This window comes from Talaromyces marneffei, chromosome 1 (genome assembly GCF_009556855.1).
Source record: "Talaromyces marneffei chromosome 1, complete sequence".
NCBI classification, from domain to species: Eukaryota; Fungi; Ascomycota; class Eurotiomycetes; order Eurotiales; family Trichocomaceae; genus Talaromyces; species Talaromyces marneffei.
In genome coordinates, this window is record NC_072348.1 from 6163046 (window position 1) to 6175089 (window position 12044).

The window sequence follows — 12044 nt, forward strand, 5'->3', positions numbered from 1 at the left end:
GGTGGATGGATGGATGAATGAATGAATGTTCTAGGCGCCGAACGTCTGGCTTCCCGACGAACGGGCTGCTGCCCTGGCCTGATCTCCCGGTCCCCTCTCTGGCTTCTCCATACTTAGCACAGGACTAGGCTAGCTGCCACGATATTTCCCGGCAACGCAAAACTCATCTTCCTCACTTATCTATCAAGTCTCGACTTCATCTCGACCGCTCATCAGATGACATCCCCCTCGGCCTCCCACCTTATTATTTGCGCGTCAACGACACTGTGATCCCGACTTCGACTACGTTTATTCCAGTTCATCTTACGATTCACACCCCTTTTGCTCACTGGCATCGCTCGATCCTTCCCCGGACAACTCGCGCAGAGCTGTACCGGAGTGACAGGACGCCACCTGTCACTCTCGGTCGACATGGCGCTGGCGATAAAGCTACCCCAGGACCGGAAACGTGTAAAAGTCTACGAATTACGAGATAATGACTGGTTTGACCGCGGAACGGGCTTTTGTACGGGCGCGATTGTCGAGGTAAGCCTTTCTGACGCCATCGCTGTCGCTCGTCCACGCCCGCCAAGCCGATGCTCGCGCGACCGGCCACAACAATTTATTTTCATCGCTGTGTAGTGTCGCTGGCGCAACTTATTCTTTGTTGTTATGATCGCTCTTTTTTATTCGCGTCGATTATCTATTTGATTTATGACAGCTGCGCTGGTTTTGAAGAAATGCCTTGGCTGATCGATGCGTCTGGTGTTAGGACATGCCCCGGATATACGTCGAGTCGGAAGATGAAAAGGGTCGATGTCTGCTGAACACAACTATCGGAAAAGAGGAAGGATATCAGAAGCAACAAGGTGCGCCGATTTTTGACGTGTCTCTTTGACGTACGACAATACTTATTCTGACTTTGTCCGACCAGATACCCTCATTGTTTGGACCGAGACCAATGGAACCGATATGGCACTTAGTTTTCAGGAGGCCGATGGATGTGCTGCAATATGGTTTGCATTCATGCGCCGATATTATCGACTATGTTCTGACCGGATTTGTGTTTCAGGGAATACGTCAGTAGTGTCAGGGACCACCTGATCGCTTTGGCTGGAGGTTAGTTCTATAATGCGATCGGTTGTATCGTCGGAATACTGACAACGCTCCAGATGATGCCCTCTCTGACGAAGCCATCGAGGCCTACCATCAGCCTATAATGCTTCCGCCGCCAACCCTCGGAAACCTTCCCGACATCGAAGCTGCAGTGCGCGCAGCTAGTCTATCGCAGGTTGGTCGCGATGCGCTGGGAAAGTTCGTCCTCAGCGAAAATTACATCGATAAACTCATACCATTGGTCTCGGATGCTGAGGACATGGAGAGCCTGCCCGACCTTCACCGCTTGTGCAACATTATGAAGTCCCTGATTTTACTGAACGACAACATTATCATAGAGCATGTGGTTACAGATCCGATCATCATCGGCGTGGTTGGCGCACTCGAATGTAAGCGCAATTTTAAAACCAGATTGTGATCTTGACTGACGGTCATAGATGACCCTGACTTCCCTACACACAAAGCCAACCATCGGCAATATCTCCAAGACCAGTCCAGATACAGAGAAGTGGTTCCTATGAAAGACCCTGTCATTCAAAAGAAGATCAGGCAGACATGGCGATTGCAGTACCTCAAAGACGTTGTTCTTGCGCGCATCCTCGACGACCCCACGTTTTCGGTCTTGAATTCTCTGATATTCTTCAACCAAGTCGATATAATCAACCATATTCAAACCAACGCTGCGTTCTTAAAGGAACTGTTCGCAATATTCGATCCACGGAATACAGACCAACGACGCAAAGACGACGCCGTTTGTTTTATTCACCAATGCGCATCCATTGCAAAGAATCTACAAGCACCTGCACGTGCCACATTATTTTCTCAGTTTATTGGCCACGGCCTGTTTCCGGTCATAGCATTTGCCGTCAAACACCCTAAGCCGCCAATGCGCACAACTGGTATCGATATTCTTGTAGCTCTGCTAGATCATGATCCCATCATGATGCGAGGCTATATGTTGAAGGCGATTAACGAGAAGAAAACGCCGCTCACCGATACATTGATCGACTTGTTGCATACGGAACAGGACCTCGGAGTCAAGAATCAGCTCGCCGACGCTATCAAGGTTCTACTTGACCCACAGATAACCATACATGATCCCATGAACCGGGCTGGTGGCGATCTTTCCGGCAAGGCTCGCTCGGCACATCAACTCCCTGATGCCTTTGTACAAATCCACTTTGATGAATCCGCCAAACGACTTTTCACCCCTTTGAAACAGCTTGAAGGTCGTGCTAGTGGTATGACCGGTCCCTTTTTTCTTGGTTGTCACTGTACTGACATTTCTTAGTTGCCGACTTGACTTTCCAAGAGGTCACCCTTTACGCCCATTTAGTAGACATTTTGACATTCTTCGTTCGACAACACCTGTTCAGGAGTCGTAATTTCATTCATTCAGACAATCTTACTCCTCGTGTGGCACAGCTTTTGACTGTGCCACAGAAGCATCTAAAGCTCAGTGAGTGTCATTTGACTGAAACGGAACACGACAGTATACTAACAAGGTGTAGCTGCTTTGAAATTCTTCCGTACTCTTGTCAGCCTTCAGGATACTTTCTACCTCGCGCAGTTGACGCACAACAATACTTTTGGGCTTATTCTTGATATCGTCCATGAGACAATGCCCCGTGACAACCTGCTGAATTCGGCATGCCTCGAATTGTTCGAATTCATCAAGCGTGATAATATTAAACCTATCATCACCCATGTTGTCGAGAAATACCGCGAGAAACTAAAGGCTATCACATATGTCGATATATTTGAAAAGCTAATACAGCGCTACGATGAGTTGCAAGGATATGGATTCGAAGCCGATGCTACGCTTTTCAGCCAGGAGGAAATTCCACCCTCACAACGTGGCGTACTCAATGGTCAGCGTTGGCAAGGCGTGCGCGAACCGGATGCTGCCGAGGAGGAGTATTTCAACGCCTCGGATGATGAGGAAGAGGTACCTATCATCAATATCCACGTTATTTTGATTCATTATGCTAATCAATTCAATGTTCAGTGGCCATCCGATACCCGGCAGGAAGGACTGGCTATCGTCAATCAAACGGCATCGCATGTCAGACTGGTGGATTATCCCGATGATGACGACGACGAAGTGATGGATGCGAAGTCAGAAACGATAGTCGCAGGCAAGCAAGAAATCGAGCTACCTGAACGTGGTCTCGTCGATACAACCACGTCTCCAACAACGCCCTCCTCATCTCAACATCCTCCAGAAAGACTTTCCGAGAAACGTCGCCGCGATGAAGACGACGAAGATGAGCTGGGTCGGCTCGCTCAAAACGGATCTAAGCGTCGCAGTTCTAGCGCCAGCTCTACTGCATCAATGTACTTTCTCCGTCGACAGAATTCGGTTGATCGCAATCTCAAGAACTCGGTGAACAACGATACTTCGACAGCAAATGCAACCCCGAAGAAAATTGCCATCAATCTCAGTTCAGCCTTGAAATCTCATGTTACCGTTGAAGCGGAGGCCATCCAACTCAGTGAGTTTGACGAACAGGCGACCAACGGCGAAGAACACAAGGAGACCAATGCGAATGAAGGTGAAACCGAAACTCAAAGCTCCTGATGCGTCCAAATTTCTCTCGGCTTCATGTTATGCAAATAGAATCATTGGAGTTGGTTTGTGTTTGTTGTTTCATTCGCATTGAACGGACTAGGACGGGGCTCATCAATGGGATACCAAATGAAGTATGGAAAATGTATGCATTTATCAATGAGTGTGCGTTCTGTTTACCATATATGGGATGGGCCTGGGGATTTCTTTTTCTTCTCATCATATGCTTGCAGCTGTTATTGATGTCGACTCGGCCTTGAGGGGACTCCATTATACCGTGATCGTTCCTCTCTCTCCTCTTTTCACAGTCTTGGTGAACTTTTGCTCTGCACAGGCAGGGAAAAGAAACAAGACAGCATCCATGGCGTTGGTCTACTCGGTTTTATACGGATTTTTTTTTTTTTTTCAAATGACCGGCGGCCTTTTTCATGTTTGTCATCCTTTTTCCCCCCCTCTTGCTGTCAATGGAGATTACATTCCCAGGAGGATTGGTTCTCTTCAAGGATGGTGGATTTTACTATCATGTTACCAGAACAGTTACAGATGTGAATACATATGATACTCCTGCCTGGAGTTATTAATGATTTCAGTATTCCATGAAGTAATATTCGGAAAGGGTATCTTTCATAACTAATATCTTAACAATACACATAAGTACTACTACTAGTAATGATATTGGTATCAGTTCTGATTCACCAATCCCGCTCTCCGGAACAGATCCGTCAAAATATTCCCACCAGGCTGATTCATAACCTGCGCTGCTGCAGATGGCAATTGTCCCGGAGACGGTACTATAGGAGCTTGCACCGCCGGATTGTGTCCCCAATTCGTCCCTTCTCCATTCGTAGCAGCTTCAGCAGACATGTCAACGCCACCAGCACCTGGATAAGGCTGACTGAACCCATCGTCCTGAGCACGTTGTTGCCCAAACAATTCCTTTAACGATATCTGTCTCCCCATCGGTACGCTCTGTTGTTGTTGTTGTTGCTGTTGATGTTGCTGCGCAGCCAAGATCTCTTTCGCTAAAGCCAAACTCTTCCCTGCATGCGTTGCACACTCCTTAATAACCTCCGCATTTATTTTGCGCGTTTCCGCAGTCGAGTTTGGCGGCGGTTCCGAAAAGATCCATAACCCTATAATCTCATCCGTCGCTTCCTTTTCAGATTTGAGTATCACAAACTCATCCGTAAGCTGCACGTTCTCGCCATCCGTCAACAGAATATCGAAATTGTTTAGTCCGCGCCTATTGAGGACGAAGACGCTATATCGTTCTTCCCCGTAGGATCCCTGGGTTAGTTGGCAAATAAACATTGTGCCTTCTATGCCTTTCTTTTCCCATTGTTGTGTCGCCGGGTTGAATGTATAGACCACCACATAGGGTGCGAGGGAGAGGATGGATGTTACGGCGGCATTGTGGCGGCGGAGGACGGAGATGTTGAGTTCTTCGTTGGTGAGTTTTGCTGGTGGTGGTGGTGGTGGTGGCGGTTGTTGTGGGGTGTCGGAGTAGTAATATGTGTTATCCATAGAGTCGTAGTTGGTGGTCGGTATTTGTTGAGGGATGCCCATGGGGAATTGTGCGAGATATTGATTGTTGTGTTGGTAATTAAGGTAGTTTGTGAGATGATGGTTATTATTGTCCTGGTTGTGGTTGTGGTTGTTTGCTCGACCGCCTCGTCCCTTGCGAGGGGTCATCGTGAGATGTAAACTGGGCTCAAGGTATCACTGAACGAGTCGTAAACAAAGCTTGCTAGTGATGTGTGGTTTATGAGTGAGCGTGGTTCATGCGACGTGGTGGAAAAGGTGAGGGGTTGTTGAAGGATGGTGTTGGAGGTTGTGGTGACAGGAACGGAAGCTCTAAAATGAGTACTGGTATCTAGAACATGTGATTTGCATGAAAATAGCTGTAAATCTGCCAAAGAATAATGGGAAATTTACTACCAATACAGAATAATAAGGATGCTACAACACTCTAATTGATTGATAATCTAGGCATGATTTGGGCGACAAAATCATTAAACTCTTGACGTTGTCGCCTGAATACAGTCTTAGAGCCTTGGGGCCTTGGCCTGAGGCTGAAATAGTGATGGCCTTGTTCTGGCCAAGTGACCGATCAACTTCCACTTATCTCAAGGTCTTAAACCACCACTACTATGTACTCCGTAATATGGATCACAGTTCGACCTGCCTGAAAGCGTAACACTGGATCCAACTCCACTGGTCTGGACTGTATCCCGAGGTAAACCAGACCAGCCCACCTGCGATCGCCAGCCATTCATGAGCGCCGGATTCCCTTAGCTGCTCGTTAGTGCTGCAGAACAGAAGCTGAAGGCTGAAGAAATGCATGCGTTTTTAGCATGGTTCCTGGGCGACTTCATCTAATAAACCCCTCGCGATTATCAAACGAACTTCGAGTCCCATTATCATTGTCTCTAGTGAGGAGGTCGGGTCAGACGACACCGCAACGCCATCCTTGGGTGCTCGGCTGTTGAACCTTACCGGTAACTGATTGCTGAGCTTGTTACTAGTCAGTCAAAGCACCCCAAGGCAAGGCAGACAGATCTCCTCAATCTTGCCATCGCACTGCGAAATACCCCCCTCATTCCTCACGCCTCCGTCATGCCCATCAGCCACACGAGCGGCGTTTAGATTCTCGACACGCCGAGAGACTGCCCCGCCTGCCTTGTCTTGTCTGGCTTGTCCAGTTCAACCTCGTCGCCTACGGCTATGGCTGTTGCCTGTAAACAGCTCAAGCTGACCGCTCCGCTCTCTTAGCACGACCAATATATACGCAGGCGATATCTGGATTTATGGTAAATGATTGACACAGGTGGCACAAGGCATTAGAGGGGTCGCTACATGACCCCGGATAGCTCGCGGATACAGCTTCTTTCAAGTAAATAACAACAAAGAGTCTCGCAGAATGGCGCCAACTACAAACAGTCGGCGATCGTCTACTTCGAGTAATCCGAATTCAAATTCGAATGCGCTCTATGAAGAACAGCAGGCTTCCGACGATATCGCTCAGCCGGATACCTCCTCCCTGTCAAGCCTTATTCGAGAAGTGAGGGCTCGTAGAGCTGACTATATCCGACCGCGCCAGATCCGCATCAAGGTTGGAACCTGGAATGTCGCTGCAATATCAGGAACGGAGAAGGATATCGAGAATTGGTTTGTTGAAGGGAAGGATATAATACACCATATGTCTGGTCAGGGAAGAGAATACCAACATGCTAAGCAGAAGAGGTCATCCGCCGAAAGGCCTATTGCCGCTCAAGCGCATGAAAATTTGGCGGAAAACTTGACGGATGAGGTTGGGCTATATGTGCTAGGATTACAAGAAATAGTCGATCTGTCATCGCCGGCTGTAACGCTGAGTCCTTTTAACGACCCAGTTCCGTCGACTCGCTGGAAAGATGTTGTGCAGGAAGCTCTTCCTGCTGGATATCAACTAGTTGCCGAATCCCAATTAGTAGGACTGTTACTCTTGGTCTATGCCGCGCCCAATGTTGCGCCCACAATCACGTCCGTGAACTCAACCACCGTGGGCACAGGTATCATGGGCATGGGGAATAAAGGAGCTACGATAACGCGTCTCGTGCTCGGAGAGACTACAAAGCTTGTCTTTGTCAACTGCCACTTGGCAGCAGGCTCTGATAAGGGCAGCCTTGACCGGCGAAACTGGGACGCAGGTCAGATTGTCAGTCGCACCAAGTTCAGCCCAATTGGTGCGGATCATGAGCTTTATGGCGAGCCTAGTGACACGATTGCCAGCGCAGACGTTGCTTTTTGGTTTGGTGATTTGAACTATCGTCTAGATGATATTCCAGGAGAGGATGTCCGTCGTCTGCTTTCGTTACATACCCAGAATCCGTATGATGCAAAGCACAAGCACCGAAAGAAGCCAGACACCGATCTTCCGTCACCCATCTTAGTGGTGGACTCGGAAGCTGAAACCACTGACGAAGAGGTTCAGAAACAGACTGCTGAGCAGACTGCCGAGAATTTAAAGCTGACTACGAAGGCCCTGGAAGCTCAAGCGGCGCAAACCACAATCGTGCCTACAACAATAGTGGAAACTCTAGATCCCATCAACGATCCCACATCACTCCTGACGACTCTCAATTCTTTACTAAGCCATGATCAGCTTCGTACTCAGCAAATGAAGAAGAAAGCATTTCACGAAGGGTGGAGAGAGGGAGAAATCCACTTTCTACCAACTTATAAATATGATGTAGGCAGTGTCGCCATTTTTGATACGAGTGAAAAGAAACGAGGGCCAAGCTGGTGTGATCGTATACTTTATAGATCCAAAGCGGACCACGAGAACTTCGAGAAGGAAGCGTTGGAAGCCGAGAAATCACGGAAGAAAGATGAAGAAATGCAAACTCGAGGAATAGACAAGGCGGCTGATGATGAAAACGTCTTGTTCGACTATAATCCTGATGAGGATGGTGAAGAAGAACCAGCTGAAGACAGCGACCGTGCTTCACAGCGTGCTTTGGAAATTATAGGAGGAAAACCAGATCATCCTGAGGAGAGGATCAAGTTGATACACTATACCTCGCATCAGGGTGTTCTTTCCTCTGATCACAAACCTCTAGACGCAGCCTTTGTACTCACATATGATGCCGTGGTTCCAGACTTGAGACGCCGTGTCTATCAGGAGGTCGCTAAAGAATTAGACAGGGCTGAAAATGAAGCGCGACCTGAAGTGACGGTAATTATAGATCCTAACATGGAAGAGGAGGTAGAGAATATCCGCGACGTAGCATATGATCAGAACGCGATTTACTTTGGCGGAGTATCGTTTGGTGTCCCGATAAGCAAGAACGTGACAATTGCAAATACAGGAAGTGTACCCGCTACTTTCTATTTTACGTCGAAGGCATTGATTAGCGAAAGCACGTTAGAAACGAAAGAGTCTAAGAGTGAACAGCAAGCTTGGATGGAAGTTCACGTAGAATGGCTGTCGGACGAAAAGGGGAGGGAGGAGAAAAAGGAACGGCGACAAAAGACATATACATTCGCACCGGGGGATTCGGCAGTGGCTGATGTGACTGTGCATGTCAAAGACCTAGAACTTGTACGGCCCTTGAATGCAGGCAAAGTTAAGATTGAGGATATTTTGGTGCTTCGAGTGGTGGAAGGCAGGGATCATTTCATCCCAGTATACGGGAGATGGCTACCAACCTGCTTTGGTCGATCACTAGAAGAGCTGACACATATTCCTGAGGCTGGTGTTCGCAGTTTGGGATTCCCGACTTCGCTGGAGACCAGAAATGCTGAAAACACCGTTCGGTTATCAGCTCCTCGAGAGTTATTCCGTCTTACGGAAGCGATTTCACGTCTTACTGAGCAAGCTGTCGCGGAGTGGAGTATGATGAAGGGGGACGTACCAGATGAGACACCTCCTTGGTTGATTGGAGATGACGGACTTTGCTGGCCGTTTGGCCGTGGTTCGTGGACGCTCAAAGACCCTGATCAAAGAGCACCTTTTTTATTTGCTGTCCGCGAAGCCCTTGATACTGGTGCTTCATTGAGTACCATCTTTCCGCCCGAGTTATCCTCGTTGCCGCGGTTAGAAATTCTTGCTGAGACGCTTGTTTTCTTCTTGCAAACACTCAAGGACGGAATCATCAAAGCAGAAACATGGAAGAACATGGAACAGCAGCTGCTAGCGCGCGAGAGATCGAAAGACCCCTGGCGTTCTCCCGAGGACATTCAGTCGTGGGTGTTAGACAGTCTCGCATCATCCCCAGCCCATAGCGTATCCTTCACCTTTTTGACTTTTATGTTGAATCAAATCATCAACGAAATCGCCCCAGCATCAGACCCGTCAGCCTTACCTCCCATGCTCCAACCACCAGCGCCACCAACACACACCGACTCGAAAACCCCACCCGAGAAAATCACACCTAGCATCTCATCTCCAACCCGTCGAAAACGAACTTTGACCCTCAGCTCTACAGATTCATCTAGTAGAGACACAAGCCAGGAATATCCCGGCATGGAAACGAACCTGATCAACCCAGCCGATCAAAGACGCAAGGACGTGGAATTGAAATTATCGAGTATATTTTCGGGATTAATGATATCATCTTCAGTACCAGCACCTTCTAAAGACAAAGAGCGCCGGGCATGGGAAGAGAGGAAGAGACTTGTCGTGGAGGCCTTTTTGCAGCCTGTTATAACGCCTAATGTGGAACAACGAGTCGATTAGGTAGAGTAGAATGGGGTAGGATGTATTGAAATTTAGAGAAGACTTTTTTTTTGCCCTGTATATACTGTGAGGATGAGTGGAGTGGAAAGATTCGAGGAGGGTTGGCTCACTTGTTTGTTTAGCAATGTGTTGTACAAGATTCTGTTCTTTTCTCCTTGCACATTATGTTAAAATATTTATATATACCTAGGTACACTATTTACCGAGAACAAGACCGAGCAGTATACATATGTAAACGAAGTTTAAAAGAGGAAATCTTATGAGCCCTTTTTCACCGGCCAAATCCCTGAAACCACAGCACCTTGTGATGGAGTACCCAGATACCTCCGACCAGACATCACCGTCCTTTGCACTTGCTTACCCCTACTAATTTTACGCCTCCGTTTTCCACCTTCCAAAAAGGTTGTAATATACTGCAAACAGAACGAGACCATCCTCCCGGGTAACGAAACAAGATGCATCGACGCTCTGACGGGCACAACCACAACAGCAGCCATCCCATCCAGCAGGACAAACACAAAGCTCTGCCGATGGTCTGAAGCTGATCGTTGAGCTGCGGCTGCCAGTGCGGTTGCATCCGCGACTTGGGCGTCGAGTTGATTCATTCGTGTCTCTGTCTGAAACGCCATTAGTGCAGTCCTTTTCTCGTAGCGTCGGACTGCGCGGTTGAGGGCGTCGAGTTCTGGTTGGATGCTTTGTCGGACTTCAATCATGATCCGTGCAAGGGTCTCTGGTTTGATGGTCTCGCCTGTAGCTCCTTTCGAATTCAATTCACCTTCTGATGATATGGCAGCTTTATCAGCTACATGCGCCTCCAAATCCTCCAATCGAGCAGAAAGATCCAGAATCTTGTTATGATCAATCTCCCTATCTCCATCATCCTCCTCAGCTGCTGCGGCGACCACGCGCTGCAAATAAAGCGTCCGACCCTGCACCATCCGCAATAAATGCGCAAAGGGGCGTATTTCAGCCGCAAGAAGGAATATAGTTAGATTATAATTCGACACCAACCCTTCCGAAGGGCGCGATAGTGCCCCTCTAATGCCATGGAGAATCCATGCGCCAATTAGTGGGAATACGAAGCAGGATATTAGAGCTACGAGTTCGTGGATGTGAAGTTCTTTGATGGCTGTGTTGCTGGCTTGGTCTAGACTCTTTCGTTCTCGTGATTTCTTCGCAGTTTCTTTACCTTTGTCTTTATCCCCACTCTCGTCATCTTCGTCTTCTTCTTCGGCTATCGTCCCATCGTCGCTTTGCAGCGTATCCGGAAGCCGTTGACGAATCTCTTGAGCTGAGCGATACCAATCCCTTCCATACCCTATCAGCACCCGCTTGAGACTACGGGAGGGAGGGTAAACATACCACGGCAACCTAACAGACCAATTCAAAAACACAGCCGCCAAAATCAGCAACGTCGCATCCGTCACAAAGGCACTCCCATTATTAAAAAACATCCCACCCACTGCCGGCAACAGAGCCAGCGCCAGTGGCGCAGATTGCCAGTGCGAATCATGCTGCCCTTCAACCCTAGGATTTATGGATGTAGCCTTTGCGCGCGGAAAGAGTAGTTCATCCGTGGAATCGCGGATGGATTGTCGTGCTTCGGAGACGGTGTCTGAGATTGTGGAGTTGCGTCGATATTTCGATGGACTTGCGTCGGCAAAGGTTGCAGCTCGGCCGAGGGGCCGTTGTCGTAGGTTTGCTGGGTTGAGGGAGTTGAGGTTGGCTCCGGAGTGGAAGGAGGCGTGTTGGTCTGCCATTTTTTGGGCCTACAGAGAGTAACACAGATGTCATACGTACAACAAAAACAAATGCGGGGAGAAAGTCCGAAACAAAAGATGGTATACGATATAAAAAGGAGAGTCTCAAGACATGGTATATGTAGTATATATAGGCATGTCCCGATGCTTAATGCATGCAGGAACAAAGACAATATAATCGATGATATACGTAGTGGACGAGTTTATAAGAAGCGGAGAGATCAAGGAAGAACAACCTCGGCGATCTTCGTCGTCGTCATCATCAATACCTATGGTACACATCTTTGTACGACGCTAACACGGCCCCGTAATTAAACAAGCTTCTTTGTGGTTCTCCCCGCATAAAGCGTACCTATTGATCACGGTACGTATTATGGATACATTCCCCGTAAATGGTATT

General features: G+C 48.2%; 4 protein-coding genes across 4 annotated transcripts; 2 read left to right on the top strand and 2 right to left on the bottom strand.

Moving 5' to 3' along the window:
* Positions 1-411: 411 nt before the first annotated feature.
* EYB26_002257 (uncharacterized protein) lies at positions 412-3676 on the top strand (the record flags this gene model as incomplete). Its single annotated transcript, XM_054261562.1, has 9 exons — positions 412-525; positions 752-848; positions 914-995; positions 1052-1098; positions 1152-1484; positions 1533-2336; positions 2387-2554; positions 2607-3043; positions 3104-3676. 9 exons carry the CDS (start codon positions 412-414, stop codon positions 3674-3676), a joined length of 2655 nt encoding a protein of 884 aa, XP_054117537.1.
* A 669-nt stretch (positions 3677-4345) lies between these two features.
* Positions 4346-5356, bottom strand: EYB26_002258 (uncharacterized protein; the record flags this gene model as incomplete). Its single annotated transcript, XM_054261563.1, has 1 exon — positions 4346-5356. One exon carries the CDS (start codon positions 5354-5356, stop codon positions 4346-4348), a length of 1011 nt encoding a protein of 336 aa, XP_054117538.1.
* A 1228-nt stretch (positions 5357-6584) lies between these two features.
* On the top strand, positions 6585-9884 carry EYB26_002259 (uncharacterized protein; the record flags this gene model as incomplete). The annotated part of the gene is made up of 1 exon (XM_054261564.1): positions 6585-9884. One exon carries the CDS (start codon positions 6585-6587, stop codon positions 9882-9884), a length of 3300 nt encoding a protein of 1099 aa, XP_054117539.1.
* Positions 9885-10141: 257 nt separating this feature from the next.
* Positions 10142-11644, bottom strand: EYB26_002260 (uncharacterized protein; the record flags this gene model as incomplete). Its single annotated transcript, XM_054261565.1, has 2 exons — positions 10142-11192; positions 11247-11644. The coding sequence occupies 2 exons, from the start codon at positions 11642-11644 to the stop codon at positions 10142-10144; spliced, it is 1449 nt and encodes a 482-aa protein (XP_054117540.1).
* Positions 11645-12044: the final 400 nt, after the last annotated feature.